The sequence below is a fragment of the Arvicanthis niloticus genome, chromosome 6 (assembly GCF_011762505.2).
Source record: "Arvicanthis niloticus isolate mArvNil1 chromosome 6, mArvNil1.pat.X, whole genome shotgun sequence".
NCBI classification, from domain to species: domain Eukaryota; kingdom Metazoa; phylum Chordata; class Mammalia; order Rodentia; family Muridae; genus Arvicanthis; species Arvicanthis niloticus.
In genome coordinates this window covers 14,917,230-14,939,778 of record NC_047663.1, presented here as the reverse complement: position 1 = coordinate 14,939,778, position 22,549 = coordinate 14,917,230, and the positions used below count along the sequence as shown (strand labels likewise).

General features: G+C 43.1%; 1 protein-coding gene across 1 annotated transcript; it reads left to right on the top strand.

Moving 5' to 3' along the window:
- The first annotated feature begins 3,240 nt into the window (after nt 1-3,240).
- Psmd12 (proteasome 26S subunit, non-ATPase 12) lies at nt 3,241-21,808 on the top strand. Its single transcript, XM_034507058.1, has 11 exons — nt 3,241-3,442; nt 9,112-9,171; nt 9,260-9,388; nt 10,088-10,195; nt 12,195-12,299; nt 14,210-14,359; nt 14,446-14,580; nt 15,778-15,890; nt 17,470-17,644; nt 19,539-19,616; nt 21,167-21,808. Exons 1-11 carry the CDS (start codon nt 3,335-3,337, stop codon nt 21,374-21,376), a joined length of 1,371 nt encoding a protein of 456 aa, XP_034362949.1. The 5' UTR covers nt 3,241-3,334; the 3' UTR covers nt 21,377-21,808.
- The last annotated feature ends 741 nt before the right edge of the window (nt 21,809-22,549 follow it).

Here is a 22,549-nt window from a genome sequence, read left to right as displayed (position 1 = left end):
GTCTGACATGCAGGATGATATGCCACCCCAAAAGAGGTCATGACCCACATGTTGAGAACTGCTGAACTAGAAAGAGATTGGATGCCCACAGAAAGGAGAAGAGACTGGGCAGACAACCCAGTTTCCCTCTTGCTCTTTACAGTAGATACACACACACATTAAAATCCAGTAGTTTCTTTCTCTAATTGCCTTAAAAGCAGCCAATTTACAGAAATAAGTATTTTACACAGGAACATTTCTCTAAAGCTTTAGGTACCACTATTCCAGTATGACTTCCAACTTCAAATTTCAAGCAACTATGACTTCCGTTAAGGTAAATTTTGCACATACACATTCATCTTTGTAACACAGCCACATAGCCTGGCAATAGACACCCCGTGTGCATCCCAAAATGGTGATATTCCTCTCTCCCTCCTGTTTCAGTCCTCCCTAACTGGCTGCTTCATGACAAATGGTGTCTCCACCTAAGCAGACCCTGTGACCAACAATCCTGCTGACCTGGTTAAGCTCTCTCCTGTCATCTGTCAGCCAACTTGGGTCCATCTTCAGGCTAGGTCCAGAATCCAGCCACTTCTTGGCACCTCCACTGCCTCTGTCTAAACTCATCATCCCAATTGTTTTTCTTTGGGGTTATTACAAAAACCTCTCAATCAGTCTCCCGACTTTTGCCCAAACTTAGTGAGCACACAGCATCCAGACTGAGCTTTTGCTTGGTGTGTGTGTGTGTGTGTGTGTGTGTGTGATCACAGAGCTGGGAATGGAATCCACTAAAACTAAATAATCACTCTACTGTTGAGCCACACCCCAGTTCCCTGGTTGATTCATTCTGTCTCTCTCGCTCTCTCTCTCTCTCTCTCTGTCTATCTCTCTCTCTCTCTCTCTCTCTCTCTCTCTCTCTCTTTTTTTTTTTTTTTTTTTTTTTGGTTTTTTGAGACAGAGTTTCTCTGTGTAGCCCTGGCTGTCCTGGAACTCACTCTGTAGACCAGGCTGGCCTCGAACATGTTTGTTCTCAAAATGTGCTCTCAGTGTGCCCTTGCAGGTAATCCTTGTAATATGTATATTATTAGCTCATACCACTCCTTTGTCTCCACTGGCTCCCCAGCTCACTCTAGCTAAAACCAATCTGGGGCCTGAACAGCTCTCCCGGCAGTTAAGAGCACTTGCTGTAGCAGTGGACTTCAGTTCAATGACCAGCAGCCACATTAAAGGAGATCTGAGGCCCTTCTGGCCTCCCTGGGCATCAGGCATGCACATGGTGCACACACATACATGCAGACCAAAACCTCCAATGTATAAATTAAAGAAAAAACAAAAAAACTGCCTGGCAGTGGTGGTGCATGCTTTTAATCCCAGCACTTGGGAGGCAGAGGCAAGCGCATTTCTGAGTTCGAGGCCAGCCTGGTCTACAGAGTGAGTTCCAGGACAGCCAGGCTACACAGAGAAACCCTGTCTCAAAACAAAACAAAACAAAACAAAACAAAACAAAAAAACACTTTCAACTTCCAGTTCATTTTTTCTTGTTATTATCAGCAAACCCTTGTGATGTCTGAGGTATCAAAGGAAGGCATCTGTCACAGTCCACACTTTTACAGTTAGAATTCTTGTGAGTGGTGTAACTATATCATGATTTCTTCCTGGTTTCTTGTTGTAGCTGCTATCATACTGGGGACTGACCCAGGACCTTCTGCCTGTAGACACTCTACCATTGAGCTATATCCTCAGCCTTCTTTGTTTCCTACTGTAGACATGTGTTAGCTCACATACAGTTCTACATGTGTATATGTTTGTATGTGTGTGTATATATATATGTGTGTGTGTGTGCATATATATATATATATATATATGTGTGTGTGTGTGTGTGTTAATGATATCAAACCCAGCTCTTTATATATGCCAGCTAAGCACTGTATCACTGAGCTACATCTCCAACATAATGCTGTAGTTTTTCAAATATTTCTATCTCTCTTTATGTATATGTGTATATGAGATGTGTGCCACTGTGTGTGGCCAGTGTCTGTTGTGTCAATGGTTCTCAACTGATTTCAGACCGACGTCCCTATATATTTTCTGAACAGACCTTTTGTGACTGTGCTTCAATGAAAACCTTGGAAAATATTATCAACTCATAAAAAGGATATGACAAAATAGTGTTTAAAGGAGAAACAAAATTTAAAACAGCAAAATACCTAAAATTCCTCTAATATAGAGATATGTATCTCTATGTATAGAGAGAGATGGAAATGAGATATTTAGTGTGGTCATGTAGTCCTATGTTCTGTATTTTTAGACGGGGTTTCACTATATAGCTCTGGCTGACATGTAACTTGCTACATAGAGCAGGATGGTCTCAAACTCAGACATCCACTCACCTCTGCCTCTCGAGTGAGTACTGGGATTAATTAGACATTGACTACCGAGCCTGGCTCTCTGAAAGGTTTTTTTGTTTTGTTTTGTCTTGATGATGTCTATGCTATATCATAGAAATTCTGAGGGTGTAAGCGATAAAACTTGTACAGGACTTTAAAATAGCAATTTTCAGGCCAGGGTAATGGCTCAGCTGGTAGAGGTGTCTGCTGCCAATCCTGAAGACCTAAATTCAATCTACAGGAAGGCAAGACTGACTCCTACAAGCTGTCCCCTGACCTCCACATGCGTGTACATAACTAAATGTAAAACTGATGATATAAAAAAAACCTGCAATTTTCTCAGAAACGTGATCTGAGTTGTCTTAGGGATTCTTGTTATCGGTAGATTGAGTGAAAACGCAAAAACACTGCTTGTTATATTACTGAGCTGCCTACTACCCTTTTTTTGTTTTGTTTTGCTTTGAGGAGCAATTAAATACCCCATAGATCAATGCAGAGAAAACCTTAGAACTTTCGTCTTTCAGGGTCAGTTTTTGCCTCCTCATTTAAAAATGGGAACACCGAGGACCAAGAAAAACCAAGTGGCTCACCGACTGTTCTGGTAAATCGTTTTTCGAAGCAGAGGATGTAAAAATACGTGAGAATTCCTGCTGTGTCACATTCGCTTCCTTCAGACAGGATAGTGTAACCCAGTTTGGGCCAGGAGACTGGAACAGCCAGTCTCGCTCCCAGAAATCTCCGCCCTCAGAAAGCCCCGCCTATTCTTGGACCTGCCCCTCGCGCCGTACGCCCCGCCTCCAGGACTGTCCGAAACACTGCCTGACTGGCGACCAGCGCAAAGGACTTCACGGGGTCCTTCCTGCGGGCTTCCGACGCACTGCCTGAGTGGATGAGCGGGCGACTTCCGGTGCGAGTGACGAGTGGTGGCCGAATCTGGGGGGACAGCAGGGGACTCTTAGGCAGGGACCATGGCGGACGGCGGCTCGGAGCGGGCCGATGGGCGCATTGTGAAGATGGAGGTGGACTACAGCGCCACGGTGGATCAGCGCCTGCCTGAGTGCGAGAAGCTGGCCAAGGTGAGGGGAGGACAGCAGGCTGTTGGCGGGCGCCACGGGCTGAGTCACGGCGTGGAGCCTGCCTAGGCCTCAGGGGGCCTGCGGGCTGGAGCGCGCATCCCTGGTGTCTTCCTAGCCGGGGTTGGACCTGCTTGAGTGGGAGACCCTGGGTCTATCTTCCTGGGAGTCGCTGCAACCCGAAGCTCCCCAAGCCCTAGATAATAAATGGTCATCTCTTTCCCATCGAAGTTGACGCCTGGTTTTAGTGCTTGCTCTTTCTTGGAACTCTTAAGTAAGGTTTGGTTTAGTCCGTTCTCAACTTCAGGCCTGCATCAGAGAGTTTGGTTCTAATAATACTATGACCCAATCAATTAACGTCCTTTAAGTGCATGGCAGTGACTGGTTTTGGACAGGAGGACCAGGAAAGTGATAGTACACACGCAATGAACTCGGGACCCTATGCATGTTGGTGAACTATCCAAGTGACAGTGTTATTGGACCAAGGAAGGAAACTGATCATTCTTATGGGAGAGGAGCTGACATTTGTATTAGATTTGAGTAGGATGAAATAAAGTTGAGGTAGTCATTTCTAGAGAGGACAGTATAGGAAACATAAACAGGTATTAAAAGTACAGAGCCGGAGAGGGCAGATAATGAACAATGGGCCAACATGGACGTAGTTTGTGGTGCTAGGGATCAAACTCGGGGTCACGCACACGCTAGGCAAATGTTCTACCATTGAACAACACCATCCATCAAGCCTTTATTATGGAATAAGAATACCTTGACCCAAACATTTTCACACTCTATGCTATGTGTCTGGCAACTTTTTATGTCATTTTATACTTATAGAAGCCAAGGCTGAAAGTATTCTGCCCGAGGTTATAATTAATAATAGCCAGGGATTCAAAACTAGGTTTGCTCAGTAGATATGTTGTTGGTTATTGCTAACGATTAACCCAGACCTTCTTAAGTTCCTCCAGTTCAGTCTTGAAAGTTACCTGGGATACACTCACTACGAGGATTGTTTGGTCTTAAAGAACTTAATATATAAGTACAGAATTTAGAATATTCACAAAGCTGAATGACACTGCTGATTTGAATGGGAAACCAGGAGTAAAACATTTTAAATACTATTTTGTGTATGGTTGTTTTGTTTGTACATTGGTTGTGAGATGTCATGTGTGTTCTTGGAATTGAACACAGGTCTTCTGGAATAAAAGTCAGTGCTCTTAACTACTGAACCATCTTTCTACCCCTGGAAATACGGATTTTTGTGTGAAATATTTTAATGCTTAAAAACTGGATGTTAATCTGTCTTAAAATGCAATTTAAACCGATGAGCTAAAGAATTAAGAAACATAATTTAGCCAATGCCATCTCCTGAACATTCCCTTTGAAATTAATACAATGGTGGTGTTGATAGCAGGTAGAGACATCATTTGCTTTAGAGAGTACAATTATACCAGCAGTGGTAGCTCATATGTGTAATCTCAGCACTCGGGAGGGTCAAGCAGGAAGAGGAATGTAGACAAAGTGTTGTCCAAGAAAAGGACAGTCCTGTTCTGTATGCCACAGTTACAGACTCAAGGGCCAGATGCTTTCCTGGGCGGTTGATAAGTAATGGATGTGCTCAAAACAAAGACTGTTTGGGCCTGTTAAAGTAGTTAAAAATGAAAACATTTGGATTCTGGGGGTTTCTGTGTTTGATTTGCTTTTGAAGACTATGCTTGTGAAGCTAAGCAAGGCGTATGTGTGAGTTGTGTTGCACTTACTTGTTTATGGATCAGAAAAGAAGACTGGGAAGCAGGTGGGTTTTTTCCCCCCCTGAAACACAGGTCCATAGTTTTAACTTTCATATTTTCACATAATCCTGGTTAGTTTTTTAGATTTCTTTAATCAGTTTTGCTTTATTCATTTTTAAAAACACCCTAGCTAACTCTGTGTGTATGTGTGTGTGTGTGTGTGTGTGTGGTGTGTGGGGGTGGGAGGTTGCGTTGCTAGAGATTGAACGCAGGGCCAGCACTCTACCACTGAGCCATAACCTCCAGCCCTTTTAATATTTCTAACATGGCTTTCTCTCCCCACCCCTTTCCAGGCTGGAAAGTAGGCAGGTGCTCTTGATGCTGAGTCCTTAACATTACAGTTCTACTTTGGAGTGTATGAATATTCTAGTGTACATTGTTTTATTTTTATTTTGAGTTCATTGGTAACTCTGAAGAAAGTTTTGTTCTTTTCCTTTGTGAGAAGACTTAAAGTTCAATGGTTTATCATAGGGTAATCATGCTCAGGTTCCTAGCAACCAGAGCAGTAATCAATTTTTGCTATATCTTATTTTCTGTCTAAAGAGTCATTTGCACTTAATTTCTCTTCAGATGTTGTTGTTTCAAATGTGAAAGAAAATTTGAAGGTAAAAACTGTAGGTGCAGATTCTTGCTAAGATTGTGTCTGGTGTGAGGCTCAGTAGTTAGGAGCGCTTGCTGCTTCTCCGGAATACCCGAAATATCAATGTCTAGTACCCTGGTCAGGTGGCTCACTCTAGGCTTTAAAATTGAACTATTTATGGTAAGTTTGTATTAATTCCTTCTTGGGGTTGTTTAGCAGACTTTAACAGATTAACAGATTGGATCTCCTAGGGGTTAATGGAGGCAAATTTAGGGATCCTACAGATGCCTGGCACTTCCTGACACTGAACAAACTCTGTAGACATTACCTCATCTACAAAGGTTTTCTAACTGAGGGAAGTGAGTCACACGAGTTACATGTTCTGACACTCTGGTTTGGGGTGGCTGTTTCCATTTGGCTGCCTGGAAGAGGTGGCATTTCGGGAGCTGTGAATAGACAGGAAGGAAGACTATGCATAATCATTGGGTTGAACATAGACAAATGGAAGGAAGAAGTGAGATGGTTTGAGAACTAGTTGTATTTAATGAAGATGATGGTGGTATCCCTCAGACAGGACTAACTTGATAGCCATAATAGCTTGTCACATCCTCCTTATTGTGACAGCCAGGAATAGTAAGCCAGTTAAGATCATCTGAATAGTTTAACATATGTTGTGTTCAAGTTGGTATAAGGGAAGCTACAAGCAAACGAGGGCCCAGGCCTAAGGGAACTCACAGACCATTTGGTAGACCACTCTCTTTATATATTAACCACTATTTTATAAGGAATGAACATTTACCTTCAAGCTAGATGTAGTAGTTTGCATAAGAATGGCCCCCATAGGCTCCTATATTTGAATGCTTAGTTACCAGGGTTTTGAGGTTTTCAAAAGCCCACTCCAAACCCAGAGTGTCAATGTCTCTGTCTGTCTGTCCATCTGTGTGTGTCCCGCCTCAGTCTGTGGATCAGGATGCAGCTCTCAGTACTGTTCCAGCACCTGCCTGCATGTTCCTGCTCCCCACCATTATGATAATGTACCAGACTTCTGAAGATGTAAGCAAGTCCCCAGTTAAATGTTTTCTCTTAGGAGAGTTGCCTTGGTCATGGTGTCTCTTCACTGCAGTAGAACATGGACTAAGACACTAAGCGTGAGACAGCTCTCACCTGTAAGCTTGGCATACAGGAAGCCAGGCCAGGAAGACCATTGCAGGTCTGAGGACAGCCTGGGCTATAGAGTGAGATTCTGTCTCAGAGCAACAAAGGTATCTGCAGAAGCAATAGTACGTGTTTGGCTAATGAAGCTTCACAATGCAATTTCAGAGTTTACATTTTACTGAGATTATAAAGTAAATATTAGAATATAGTTCAGGGTCATTGCAAAGTAGAGCCTGTGGAGTCAGTATTAAATGAAGTGCTGAGTGACTAATGGTTTCAGAGAGCACTAGCCAAGAGCTCCTTTCTAAGAAGATGGTCTCTGATGTGGTGCTGATCCTGCAGTGCATGGACTACAGCAGTGTGACTCCCTCCCGTGTGGGGTGCAGTTCCTTAGTGTCTGCTTCCCAGTCAGTGTGCTATACATACCATCTGACCACAGTGACAGCAACCACAGCAGCTGTCTTCATGAGATGGTTTTCATTTTTACTTTTTCTTTCTTTCTTTCTTTCTTTCTTTCTTTCTTTCTTTCTTTTTTTTTTTTTTTTTGTTTTTTTTTGTTTTTCGAGACAGGGTTTCTCTGTATAGCCTTGGCTGTCCTGGAACTCACTCTGTAGACCAGGCTGGCCTCGAACTCAGAAATCCGCCTGCCTCTGCCTCCCAAGTGCTGGGATTAAAGGCGTGCGCCACCACCGCCCAGTCACTTTATTTTCATATACTATTTTTTATAGAGATTACTTTGAGCAAAGCACAGTCATCCTTGGTAAGGGAACTGTCATGCTGAAATGGTGGGATTGGGGGACGAGGATAGGAAGAGCCCGGACTTTGGTTCTAGTGATGTTTCTGTGGCTGATAAGTCTCTTGAACTGTCGGTTGTAATCTGTAAAATGGAATGACGGTCAAATTTGCAACAGACTTCCTAACATTGGTTCTTTGTCTTTGTGATTTACTAGCCTTCTAGATTTGTTCTCCCAGCGGTGAGCATTCAGCTAATACTATACATGGATCTGCAGGGCTGGCCTCAGACCTGCAGTCCTGTCTACCCTGTGCTCTACTCTCAGGTCTCTACTTGCTTGCTCTAACCTCTCAGCAGGGTGTATTTAGTTTATATCAGCCCCTCCTTAAAAACATGACTTTCTGGATAGCTTGTGGGTGTTTTCTGCAAATTCTTTCTATTTGTACTCTTCAGAGCCCTACCAGTTAGGAATTCTGGACAGAACAAGATAAACAGGTATCACCACTCTGAGTTGATAAATTAGAATCTAAAACAAAGACTGAGTCTTTTCTCAGAGGAGACATCATTATAGTTACAGGTTCAATTTTTCTGAGGTTGTGGGGACAAGCTGTGGTGGCACACACCTTTAACCCCAGCACTTGGGAAGAGGAGGCAGTTTTATCTCTAAGTTTGAGACCATCTGGTCTTCCAGGACATCGAGGGCTACACTGAGAAATCCTATCTCAAAACAAACAAACAAAAAGTTTGTAAATCTAGGGTGTAGCTCAGTTGATAAGTGCTTGACTCATATGCAGAGACACTTGGTTCTACCCCAGTACCTTACAAACTAGATGTGTTACAGACACCTGTAACTGTGGAAGCAGGAAGTACAAATTCAAAGTCGTACTTGGGTACAGCCTGGACTTGATGAGACCCTGCTAATGAATGAATGAATGAATGAATGAATGAGAGAAGAAGAAAGAAGTGCAGGGAGAGGGGCAAAAAGAACTTGTGGGCTAGCTGGGCGGTGGTGGCGCAGGCCTTTAATCCCAGCACTTGGGAGGCAGAGGCAGGTGGATTTCTGAGTTCGAGGCCAGCCTGGTCTACAGAGTGAGTTCCAGGACAGCCAGGGCTACACAGAGAAACCCTGTCTTGAAAAACCAAGAAAAAAAAAAAAAAAAGAACTTGTGGGCTGCTGGAAATGTGGCACAGTGGTAAAGCAATCACACACGTGAGAAAAGAAGCACAGCGTGTGAGTCTTGGTAGAAAAACCCTAACCTAAAGACTGCCCAGGAGCAAGCTTTTCACAGATTCTTTGGAGAACTGCAAACAAGAGCAGTAATGGGGCCCATTTTACCTTTAGAGTGGACATTGTTTTAACTTTCCCAAAAGCTTCAGTCTGTTGGTGATGTTCTGTCCATTGTTTCTCTTGTTTCAGGAAGGAAGGCTTCAGGAAGTCATTGAAACCCTTCTCTCTCTAGAAAAGCAGACTCGGACTGTAAGTACTTAGTGAGTGGTGCAGACGGCACTTAGCAGTCACTGATTTGGTACTGCCCATGCACTTACGATGTATTTCATCCTTGCAGGCCTCTGACATGGTGTCCACGTCCCGCATCTTGGTCGCAGTAGTGAAAATGTGCTATGAGGCTAAAGAATGGGACTTACTTAATGAAAATATTATGCTTCTGTCAAAACGACGGAGTCAGTTAAAGCAAGTGAGTTCCTGATTGCTTTAGAAACACAAAAAAACTGGGGCTAGAAAGGTGGCTCAGCAGGTAAAGGTTCCTGCTGCCAAGCCTGATGACCTGAGTTCAGTTCCCTAGACCTCCATGCTGGAAGGAGGAGCTGACTCCTACAGGATATCTTCTGACCTCCACATGCGGGCATGGCACACAAGCTCACACACTTAATAAGTAACTGTTAATTAAAATGTTTAAGCTGTATGTTTGCATTTAAATAAGGACTTTTAGGAAACTAATCTCTGAAGTCATTGAAAATTTGTTTAACTTACAAAGTTTCTAATTATATTCCAGAGGTGGTTTGAAATTCTACTGGAATATATCTATGGGATTTCCTCTCCTCCAAGCTGAGAGCATTCTTTTATCCCAGGATTAGGGATACAAAGGCAGGTGGCTCTCTGGGAGAATGAGGCTAGCCTGGTATACATAGAGGGTTCCAGACCAGCCAGAACTCCATAGAAACATCCTTTCTCAAAACAAAATAATTTAGTTTCTTTCTCCTTGAAGAATAAATTTCACTTATGAGTTTGACTGGATCTCTATGCAGCCTAGGCTGACCTCAGACTCGTGTAGACCATGCTGGCCTCAAATCCCAAGAGATCTGCCTGCCTTTCCTCCCAAGTTCTGAAATGAAAGGTATGTGCCACTATTCCCATATTTATAATATTTTATTAGGCAGTTGCAAAAATGGTTCAGCAGTGCTGTACTTACGTGGAGGAGATCACAGACCTGCCAGTCAAGCTGCGATTGATTGATACTCTACGGATGGTTACAGAAGGAAAGGTGAGTTTTCTGCTGGCATGACTTCTTACTGCAGTCTGTGAGGGTCAAGTGCTTCTGTATTGCATGTACATAAATTTTCGGGTTTTGTTAGTTTGTATGACTGGATCTCTATGCAGCCCTGGCTGACCTCAGACTCATGTGTAGACCATGCTGGCCTCAAATCCCAAGAGATCTGCCTGCCTTTCCTCCCAAGTTCTGAAATGAAAGGTATGTGCCACTATACCCAGCATGCACCACCACACCTGGCTCGGAAGTAAATGAGTTTAATCCCGAAATTGATGTAGCTTTCTGAGAGAAAAAGATAGGAGCCTGGAACTTACCAACCATTTGCCTTGGTCTCTTGAGTAACTAACGGTTATGTGAGTTTTGTAAAATGTATTTACTTAGGTATTTTTTTTTTTAATGTAGGAGTGATCTGTCTATATATATATATACCTGCATGTCAGAAGGGGGCATCAGATCCCATTACAGATGGTTGTCAGCCACCATGTGGTTGCTAGGAATTGAACTTAGGACCTCTGGAAGGGCAGCCAGTGTTCTTAACCACTGAGCAATCTCACCAGCACAGTTGTGTGACTTATTAAAATGAGTTAAAATCCATATGGCCCAAAACATTGTAGACATGAGGAAATTTATTTATAGATAGATAGATAGATAGATAGATAGATAGATAGATATTTAGGTGGACTTGCAGCATGGCCAAGGGGGTTATTAGATGTTTTCTCCTGAGCCAGACAGCTTTCCTTTGATCCCTGGGACCCACCATCTCTCTGATTTTAATTCCATTTGTACTTCATTGCATTAGCATTCATGCTTCCGCACACATGCAAAAAAAAAAAAAAAAAAAAAAAAAGTGTGTGTGATTAAAGAGAGATACTGAAGTATTTCAATAGTTGATGTTATTGGAAATTCAAGTTTGGGGCTGGGTGTGGAAGGGTTGCTGCATGGATGCTCATTTCTCAGGTTCTTTAGGGGTTACACTTAGATTTTTGGTATTTGATTTGTTGGAAATTAATCTACTAATTTTATAGCTATAAAAAAATGCTAGCAAGCCAGGCATGGTGAGGCACACCTTTAATCCCAGCACTTTAAGGCAGAGGCAGACAGCTCTCTAGATCTTCCAGGCCTACACAGAGGCCCCTGTTTTTTGTTTTTTGTTTTTTTTAAAAAGGGGGGGAAGCTAATAGTTTACGTTGTTAGTGAGATCAGATTGGAGGGAAGAAGGGTGAAAACAGAATAGATAGTCTTTTGTGGCCCGTGCTAGCTTCAAACTGGAGGTCCTGCTTTGGCTTCCTGCGTACTGAGGTTACAAGTGTGCTCCTTACCTGGCCTCAGAAATTTTTTTAAATTATATTTAATATGAATTGTGCTGGTGTATGCCTTAGTGGCCATGGACATGCTTAGAGTAGATGCAGACCTGAGTTCAGGCCACAACATCCAGAACAAAAGATGAGTCTTGTTTACAGCCTCAGTAGAATTACAGATTTTGAGCTCTGCATATCCTTGTTGCAAAGTGTTATTTGCAAATCTTTTAAAGCCACTTTGTGTTTTGTGCCATTAATACAGCTTGTGGTCCTGTTACTTGGGGTCTTTTTGCTGTTGTTGGTGGTTGTAGTGGGTTTGGGGGGGGCGGTGGTTTAAATTATTTTACTTTATGTTGGGGGTTGATACCCACAGGGAAGAAGTGAGCATTGGATCCCTGGAGCTGAGGTTGCAGGCATTTGTGAACCACCTGATGTGGGTGTTGGGATCCAAATTGCAGTCCTGGTACAGCAATAGACTGAGCCAGTGAGCTGTGTCTCCAGCCCTGGAGAATGTCTTATAAAGATACTTGCCTTTGCATCCTAGTTCTGGGTGTGAAGTGAGAGATGTCTCGCAGTGTGTGTGGGTGATGAGTTGTGCCGTAGGATGAAGCTGTTAGACCGAATAATACAACTCTGCCCTTTAAATGTTAACATGTTTCTGCAGGTGTTTTAATACTGTCAATCTCTGTTTGTAGATTTATGTTGAAATTGAGCGTGCTCGGTTGACTAAAACCTTAGCAACTATAAAAGAACAAAATGGCGATGTGAAAGAGGCTGCCTCCATCCTTCAGGAATTACAGGTGAGATGGTTTAGGGACCGTGTAAATTTATATACTGAGTTGGCAGCATTTTCCTATGGAAGTGACTTATTTTGATACCTTATTGCTGCTTCTTGCTAAGTTACCAAGAGTAAACATGTGCACAGCACAGTGTGTTCTTTGGGTTCCTGAAAACTGATGTTGCAAGCTAACCTGCTAAACATGGTTTGAAGAAATATACTAGCATCAAAGATTGGCCTTAGTTTTGTAGAATTATGTTTTGAACATTTGCATTCTGTTTATATTTTGTTTTTTGTTTGTTTGTTTGGTTGGTTGGTTGGTTGGCTGGTTGGTTTGGCAAAGAAAACTTGCCAGAGCTGGGACTCTAAGAACTCAATAATAAGTGTTTCCCTTACATATAGAACCCTGGGTTTGATGCTGTAGTCACCAGGACATTCTAAAAGCACAAATTTACAGAATGGATCTGTGTGTTTTCCCTTTATAAAACTAAGCATTCTGAGAAAAGTCAGGGATGTCACCAGAATATAGTGTGTTTTCTTGCTCAAAATGTCTTCATGTTGTGACCTCACAGTGCCTAGGCCCCATCAGAGGCTGCCCACTAGGCTAAATAGGTTACTCAGACATTCCTCTGTCAAGTTCCTTTTCCCCTTGGGTTAAGGAAGGGAAGACTTTTTTCAAAGGGTCTAGTGCCCTGCATTGTTTTCATTCTCTGATCTTTTCTTCTATAAATCTCAGATCCTTTATATCAGTGGTTCTCAAACTGTTGGTCTTGACCCCTCTGAAGGTTAAATGACCCTTTCATATAGGTTGCATATCAGATATTTACATTACAATTCCACAAATAAGGAGCTGTATCAAAGGGTTGCAACTTTAGGAATGCTGAGAACATCACTACAGTCTTCATCCCAGTAACTTACACATGCAGTGCTGTGTTTCCCCAAGTTTCCAGCCAAGGAAACTGAACTTCGGAGGCAGTAAATGACTGACCTAGGTAGAGGTCTGCACACTCATTCTGCTTCTTTTTGCCCTCAAAGTCTCTTATCATCATCATTATTAGTTTTTCAAAACAGGGTTTCTCTGTGCAGCCTTGGATATCCTGGAACTATCTCCATAGACTAGGCTTGTCCAGGTCTACCAAGATCCATCTGTTTGCCTCCCAAGTGCTGGATTACCCAGCTCACTCACAGTGAGTTCCAGAGCTAAGTTGTGAGACCCTGTCTTGAAAACACCATTTTACACACACACACACACACATCCATATACATGTATATGTGCATGTGTGTGCATATATGTGTACACATATATATATTATGTATTCATATGTCTTTGTGCATATATGTGTATATATGCATATACATGTATGTGTGTATGTTTGGATACACATGTGTATATATACATGTACATGTGTCTGTACATGCATGCATGTGTATATGGTTTGGGGTTTTTGAGACAGGGTTTCTCTCTGTAGCCCTGATTGTCCTGGAACTCACTCCATCGGCTGGCCTCAAAATCAGGGAGATCCACCTGCCTCTGTCTCTCAAGTGCTAAGATTAAAGATGTGCACCTCTGCTGCCCAATTCTGTTTAGAATATATGAATACACACATGTAAAATACATAAATGCACATATGTGTGACTTATATGCATGTACACTTGTGTGTAAAAGAAAGGTATGTCTCTACATACAAGGGCCCATGGAGACTAGATGAGCTGGGGGGGTTGTGAGGTACCTGACATGCATGGTGCTGGGTACAGAACTGGGTTCTGTGGAAGAGCAGTAAATACTTGTATTGCTGATCTATGTCTTTAACCCCATAACTTACTTTTTGTATAATTGCCAACACTGTACAAGTATGAAGAATTAATACTTTATCTGGCTATTTTAATATGCACTTAAGTAATTTAAACTTACCTGAGGAATTGCTTTGCTAGGTGGAAACCTATGGGTCCATGGAGAAGAAGGAGCGAGTGGAATTTATTCTGGAGCAGATGAGACTCTGCTTAGCTGTGAAGGATTACATTCGTACACAGATCATCAGCAAAAAAATTAATACCAAATTCTTCCAAGAAGAAAACACAGAGGTGAGCATGTCTCTGCACAGCCTGATTACACTCAGAGTGTTTGGCTGGAAGCTGCAAGCCCAACTTACTTTTTGAACTTGTTTCAGAAATTAAAGTTGAAGTACTATAACTTAATGATTCAGCTGGATCAGCATGAGGGGTCCTATCTGTCCATCTGTAAGCACTACAGAGCCATCTATGACACTCCCTGCATTCAAGCAGAAAGTGACAAGTGGCAGCAGGTAAGGAGACAAGCGGTGGCCTAATGTCAGGACAGCCTCATGGAAGGGTGCAGCTCCGTCTAGAATCCTTTCCTGGCTGCCACAGGGTCCTCTGTGATTCCTAGCATGAGGAAGAGAAGGAGAAAAGACAACTTGCATTTTTGCCTGTTTTTATATCACTGTAACTGCCATAATGATGCACCCCATGGTGCCGCTTTCTGTTCACTCTGTCTGGCTATGGGACTATTTGCAAAACAAAAATCTGATTAACCTGTTGAGTAGGTTACAGATACCAATAACATTGGAAACTTGTTTTATTATTTTTTAAAGAGGCTCTTTTTCCCATTGTTATTTTTGTTTTGTTTTGAGTTAGTCTCATGTATCCCAGGATAGCCTCAAACTTGTTTTTTTGGTTTGGTTTGGTCTGGGTTTGGTTGGTTTCTTTGGTTGGTTGGTTGGTTGGTTGGTTGGTTGGTTTTTTGAGACAGGGTTTCTCTGTGTGTAGCCCTGGCTGTCCTGAAACTCACTCAGTGGTGGCGCACGCCTTTAATCCCAGCACTTGGGAGGCAGAGGCAGGCGGATTTCTGAGTTTGAGGCCAGCCTGGTCTACAGAGTGAGTTCCAGGATAGCCAGGGCTACACAGAGAAACCCTGTCTCGAAAAACCAAAAAAAAAAAAAAAAAAAAAAAAAAAAAAAAAAAAAAAAAGATGAGAGGATCACAGCAAGTTTGCGCCAACCCATGTGTACAGTGAGTTCCATGCCAGCCACAGCTACATATTGAGGCCCTGGTTTAAACAGTAAAGAATAAAGGACGCTTCTGGCTATGTGCAACATTTATGCTCACTAACAGCAAGAATTGTCCTTGATACATTTGCCCCAAAAATTGTTTGTTTGTTTATGGTTTTGGTTTCTCTGTGTAGCCCTGGCTGTCCTGGAACTCACTCTATAGACCAGGTTGACCTCAAATTTGCCTCTGCCTCCTGAGTGTTAGAATTAGGAAGGCAGGGTCTGAAACTTCTTATGTAGACCAGGCTGAAAACTCACAGGTTCCCCTGCCTGTGCCTTCAAGTACTAGAATTAAGGAGCATGCCTGGCCCCTTCTAAGACTATCTGAGTTAAAATAGGAATTAGAACTTACAAGACTTTACTTTTTTCACCTTTTACTCAATCCCGTTATGTTTCCAGTTACAAATGAGCTATTATTTACAACTTCCCTAGGCTCTGAAAAGCGTTGTTCTCTATGTTATTCTGGCTCCTTTTGACAACGAGCAGTCAGATTTGGTTCACCGGATAAGTAGTGACAAGAAGCTGGAAGAAATTCCCAAATACAAGTAAGTGCATGTGTCACTGTGGCAATCCACTCCAAATCACTCCCTTCACCTGTACACGTGCCTACTGCATGATTGGAGTAGAGAAAAAAAGTCACTGGGACAGTGTGTTGAGTTAGTGCTGCTGCAAACACTGACATAGTGCGTTAGTCAGAGAACTGTCAAACGTCGCTTAGCGGCTTTTGGTTAATAATCTGTTTTCAACAGATTTATCACCAATAGCCTGGACATTATGTTCTTCAGGAGTATGTCCATCTGAAGTGTGTCAAACTTCACAAACAAACACATTTCTTCCTAAGTGCCTGGCTTTTGTTTTAATAGCTGGTTTTTCTTACCTGTGTGACTAGTGTGCGTACAGCTGTGTCAGATTGGCAGGTAGAGTAAGGAGAACGCTCTTGATAGAGGGGAAGCTCTTCAAACTGTGGAAAATGGCACAGTAATAGAGGAGAATTTGTCATGTTCTACTAAGTAAGAGTAAGATTGTTTGGCAAGAGTCTGATTTGTTTGTTTGCTTGGTTTTAATTTGTTGTTAGTCAAGCTGAGACTCTTGTGAAATGCTTGACCTGAGATGGTCTTCACATTTTGAAATCTTTGCATGTACACAGTAACCATGTTGTGTAGGGTTGGGACCCAAGCCCAAAGTTCATGCATGTTTCATGTTTCATACCTGCCAGGGCTAGTCAGAAGATAATTTTACATAATATTGTAACTTTTTAGATGAACCATCAGGAGGTAGAGGTGTGACTGTCTCATCACTGTTCCTAGTTTTGAATCAGGAGAACTCGTTGCCTTACACTTGGTCACGCGTTTGCAGGCTACATTCAAGTCCATGAGGTCACGTGGAATGTTCCACTGTGACATCAAGTCAGCACTCGGGCACTTGTTGCGCCCCACTCCACCAGCAAGGAAGATCCTTCTCAACTGGATCCTTCTCAACAGCCTTTATTGCGCTTCTTCATTTTGCTGCGAACCCCAAGTGCCCAGGGCGAGCTGTTTATATACCCTCAGCCCTGGGGGGGGTGGGAGCGCGTGGAGGTGCACGATTGGTCAGAATTGCAGTGCTTCATTAGCACCCACCCCCACCCCCACCGCGCTCCGGAGGGGGCTCTTGGTCAGGATTGCAGTACCTCATTAGCATATCCCACTCGGGAGGGGTTGGGGCCAAAACTGAATTGGCCCAAAGATGATCGCATGTGCAGTGCACTTGTTTAACAGTAGATCATACCAGAAGCCGGCACCATCTTGACCAGCCGAGTCGGGTCGGCGGCCTACAGGTACTCACATCAGTTTCAGGTCTTGGGCCACAAGTTGCATAGTGAACAGCAATGCTTCTAAGCCTGGCAGCCTCAGCCACTCAGAACCCACATGGTGGGAATAGAACCAACTCCCACAAATTATCCTCTGACATATCCATGCACCATGGGCTCTGTCCCCTCACTCACACACATACACACCCAAGTCAGTCATCAGTATATCAAGAAGGAAGCTTCCAGTCAGGAAGCACTTTGTATTTGGGGCTTGGGATTAGCAGCACTAACCTTGCTAGGCAGATCTCAAACACTGAGTTGCATGTTCTTTACAGGGATCTGCTGAAGCTTTTTACCACAATGGAGCTGATGCGCTGGTCCACACTTGTTGAGGACTATGGGGTGGAGCTACGGAAGGGCTCCTCGGAGACCCCAGCAACTGACGTTTTCAGCTCTACAGAAGAAGGTGATAAAAGGTGGAAAGACTTGAAGAACAGAGTCGTGGAGCACGTAAGAACCGGGCAGTCTGCTGGCTCACGTTTTACCTTTCGGATTGTCTTAGAACTAAGAGTGGGTGATTTGAGCATATACTGTATTCCCCCTTTCTGATGATGGGGGTGTGGAAACAAGCTCTCACTATATAGTTCTGAAGAGCCTGCAATTTACTATGTGGGCCAGGCTGGCCTTGCACTGACTCTACTGCCTCTGCCCCCAAGTACTGGGATTACAAGGGCGAGCCACCAGGCCAAGCTGAAAACTGTTTTGTTTTTATTTTATTTATTTATTTGTTTATTTATTTATTTTTGTTTTTTTCGAGACAGGGTTTCTCTGTGTAGTCCTGGCTGTCCTGGAACTTACTCTGTAGACCAGGCTGGCCTAAAACTCAGAAATCCGCCTGCCTCTGCCTCCCAAGTACTGGGATTAAAGGCATGCACCACCACCGCCCGGCCTTTCATTTTTTTATATGTATGCCTGCATGTGTACCATGTGCATGTAGTGCCTGTGGAGGCCAGAAGAGGGTGTCAGGCCCCGTGGTTTTATTTCTTTACTTCAGGACTTCTTTCCATCTGTTCTCAGTCATACTGAAAGCAGCCTGTTTTAGACATTTACTCTTTGCAGTCAGTGCCAGAGTTTATCTTCTGCTTGTCTGTCTTCCCCTCTTTTTGGCTTTTCAGAACAGATAACTGTTCAGGTGTAGCACATTCCTGTAATCCCAGCACACAAGAAGCTGAGGCAGGAGCTTCAACTTCAACTGCTAAGAGTTTGAGTTCAGTCTATGATTCATAACTAGATCAGGATACCCAGGGATATTCGGTGAAACCCTTTCTCAAACTCAGATGAGGTAGCAGTAGGTGAGCAGACTTCATTTTGGAAGAGTCCCACAGAGATCCAGGCAGGTGTGATGCCTCAGTAGCGGGGAGATAAAGGCACGGGGATTAAGCATTCAAGCCAGTCCTCAGCTGCATACTGAGTTTGAGGCCAGCCTGAGCTATAAGAGACCACTGATTGTGTTCACGGGGTAAAGGAAAGGCAGAGCTGAGAGTCTAGAGCACCTCGGGCTTCCTGGAGGCTCCCATTGCTTAAAGCCCTGATGGACCGCAGAGTAGCCTCTTCAAAGTTAACCTCATCTCTGTGAGTCCTGGTGTTTTGCTAAGAACTCTAAAGTTAATGAACAATAAGAAAATTTTTGTCTAACTTCACCACTTCCCGTAGAAACCAGGAAATGTTATTGTGTCTCTCTTTTTTGGTTTTGTTTTTAGATAGATAGGCTAGCTGGCCTTCCATATCACTATGGGAATCCTCCCAAGTGCTAGGGTTACAGATAACATTTAAACCACTAATGTCATTAATACAAGTATTTTAAGTTTTCTTTTTGAGGCAGAGCTCTATTGTACAGGGCATCCTGGTCTTCATGGAGTGTCAGGCCTGCCAGGGCTACATAATGAGGTACTTTCTCAATAAATAAACAAATAAAAGAGATTGTCTCAATAATTAAAGAAATAATCAGTCAATAAAATACTAAGTTCACAAGGGGCTGAATGTTGCTTAGTGGTTAAGAATACCAGCTGCTCTTTCAGAAGACCTAGGTTCAATTCATATCACCTACATGGCAGCTCACACATGTCTGTAAGTAACTCCAGTTTCAGGGGATCTGACATCCTTGCACAAGCATATGTGTAGACAAAACACCAGTGAACATAAAAATAAAATACTATGTTCACAAATAACTACAAAAGCCAGTCTCTATACCTCAGGGTTTAGTTTATCTTTTGAAATTTAGATCCAATTTCTTTCTAATGGGAGAGCTACAGAAAAGCACAGCCCTGTATCCGTGTTGCCAGTAAACCCACCTGCATATGTGAACCCTACTGAACTGACAACTGTTGTGTGTGTCCCCTGACAGAACATCAGAATTATGGCCAAGTACTACACTCGGATAACAATGAAAAGGATGGCACAACTTCTGGATCTCTCTGTGGATGTAAGTTCCGAATGTGTTGTCAGGGTGGTTTCTGGCCATTCGTGTTGTGTGTCAGTGGACTTGTGAAAGAAAAGGGAGTGAGAAAAATAATTGTTTTACTACTGTGGATTTACTTCCTCCAACTTCCTTATTCTCTTGCCATCTTCCCACCTTAATCTGCTAAGTGCTGGATTGCAGGCATGCATATTCCCCCTTGGCTTTTATTATTTAATTTTAAATATAGATAATTTAAAGTTTCCCAAGCTATCTTGAATACCAGCCTCCCCGAAGCCAAAATAGTAAGTTTATAGTTATATTAATATTGTTTGTGCTAGCTAGAGATCTGGGAGTCTAGGTTCAATCCCCAGTACCCCCAAGACTACATTTACATTGATTTTAAGTTCTCGGTGTATATGATAAAAATGTTGGGAGATCCACAGAAACATACCGTGCAGATAAAGTTTGTGAGGGATACCTGACTGACTGTGCTGAAATGGCTCCAGGGCTTACTGAAGGACTAAAGGAGTAGAGTGGCCGTGTGTGTGTGTGTGTGTGTGTGTGTGTGTCTGTGTCTGTGTCTGTGTCTGTGTCTGTGTCTGTGTCTGTCTGTCTGTCTGTCTGTCTGTCTGTCTGCACACAAAGATGCAGGAGGTAACATTGCCTGTAATCTTGGGGAACAGGAGGCTCTTAAGTTTCATACCCCCCACCCTGTCCCACCCTACTTTATACTTAGTTTAAAGCCAGCCTTGTATACATGGGACCCTGCTTTCAAAAAACAACATCAACAAAAATAGAGGAGTTAATAGCCTAAGAAGCACATTTCTGTCAGGGCAAGAACATGCTATAATAGTTCATCTAAAAGAGTCACACACATTAAAGTTGAATGGCTTCCCTCTCAATAATCTGGTGAGTTCTTGTGGAAGAGGACACCAGAGGAGCAGCATGATTTATCTGTGGCCTCGTGGTTGCTTAGTGACAGAGCATTTTTGGAAACAGCCATGCCATAGTACCTTTAAGGGGTAACTGTAGGTTAGATCCAGCTCAGTGGTGGAGTGCATGCCTAGCCTGTGTGGCCTTGAGTTTGATCCCCAGTGCTGCAGAGAAGAAAGGAGGGAAGGACTATTAAAAATTAAAAACGAGGAGCCAGTCTTTGTTGGTACCAGCCCTGTTCCTCATTATCACCAGGGCTAAATCTACAGGGTCACATTTAGACTCATTCCTGGCTGTGGAAGTGGTGTGTTGGTTGATTGGTAACAGTCTAGCCTTTTCCACTTCCTGGTTTCATTGTTAACTGCATTTACAAATGGTGCAGAAAGGTACCATGTTTCCATTGTCTGAATATGTAGTCCAGGGTCCCTCCAAATCCTGGTCTTGCCTGTACCTCCCCAGGGCTGGGAGCTGTTACCACACCTGACAGGAGATTCATTAGGTGATCATCCAGTGCTGTAAGTACATAATCCTGGTCAGCAGTTGGCAAGGAACTGTCAGTGCTCTTAGCCTGTGTATTCATGGATGAAGAATTTTAGAATGTTTAGTTATCCATCTTAATCCAATCTGTCTGTCTCTCACAGGAGTCAGAGGCTTTCCTCTCGAATCTAGTCGTTAACAAGACCATCTTTGCTAAAGTAGACAGGTTGGCTGGAGTCATCAACTTCCAGAGACCCAAGGATCCAAATAATTTATTAAATGACTGGTCTCAGAAACTGAACTCGCTGATGTCTCTGGTTAACAAAACAACACACCTCATAGCCAAAGAGGAGATGATACATAATCTACAATGAGGGTCTGGATGCTTCTAGAAGACACAAAATTGGAGGTCATTAAAAAGGAAAGACTGTTTTCATGGTGTATATGTTGTTTTTTTCTTACTCTCCAACCTTTTTTCTAAAATTTTAAGATAGTAAATGTGTTTAAGCCCCCTCTGCCTTTTCCACTCTCTGGTTTCATGTTAACTCTGCTTTGCTATTGGTACAAAAACATTTTTCCAGTCTGAAGACAGAAAGGTTTGTGTCTCAGCTTTCCTTGAGTGTGTTCATACTATTTGTGTTTATTCACCTGAGAGCCACATGACAATAATAAAAACAGGACATGTGTGTTAGCTCCTGAAGTTGCCTCTGCTTGGAGGGGTGGTGATTAACAAGTGTTTATAAATGACTGTGTCATAAAGCTATTGATGACTTACTAGAATAAAAAAACAAACACAGACCATGTAAGGATCCTGTGTGGAGTGGTGCTTTGTGTTTTGCCACTGGCCTGAATGCATTTGGAATGCTCTCATGGAATAGGAGCGTTCTTTCTGTCAGACTGCACTGTGTGGTGGAGGAGGATGACCACATCCCCCTGACTCTACTGCTGGAATTGATCCCTGGGCTTTGTACATGCTAAGCAAACCCTATGCCACCACAGCTGCACCTCCAACCCCATAGTCAAACGTAAGTTACAGTAGTTTGATTATGCTGGGCCCTCGCACTTTGATGTCCTATTTGTTCTGAGGTGGTCTTCCGTAGCCCAGGCTGACCTGAAGTTTGCTGTGTTGTGGTAGATGACCTTGGACTCCTCATCCTCCTGTCTCCACCTCTTTAGGAGCTAGGCTTCATGTGTGCACTCCCAAACCCAGCTTGCCTAGTAGTTAACTAAGTCAGATGATTGATACTGTGTTGATACAGGCTGCTTTCTGTTTAATCCTGCTACAGGAGTCACTGCAGATGGTTGGTTCTGCGGTTGGCTTTGGGGGTGTTCCCCACTTCTCCACATCCTTTGTATGAACTTAAGCCTGACACCTAAGGCTTTTTGTTACTCGGGAGTCCAGCCCAGAGCCTCAAACATGTTAGTAAGAACTTGTCCAGGGACTATAAACCTAGCCTTACAGTTTTACTTTTGTTTGTTGATAGGGTTTCACTAAGTTGCTCAGGCTAGCCCAGATCTCACTCTAGCCCAGCAGGCCTTGAACTTGG

Bases quoted from the DNA above. Each gene is read 5' to 3' on its own strand.
- Psmd12 (XM_034507058.1), top strand. From the start codon at position 3,335: ATGGCGGACGGCGGCTCGGAGCGGGCCGATGGGCGCATTGTGAAGATG. The intron at 14,360-14,445 runs GTGAGCATGTCT...AACTTGTTTCAG, and splicing joins TCCAAGAAGAAAACACAGAG to AAATTAAAGTTGAAGTACTA. The intron at 15,891-17,469 runs GTAAGTGCATGT...TGTTCTTTACAG, and splicing joins GAAGAAATTCCCAAATACAA to GGATCTGCTGAAGCTTTTTA.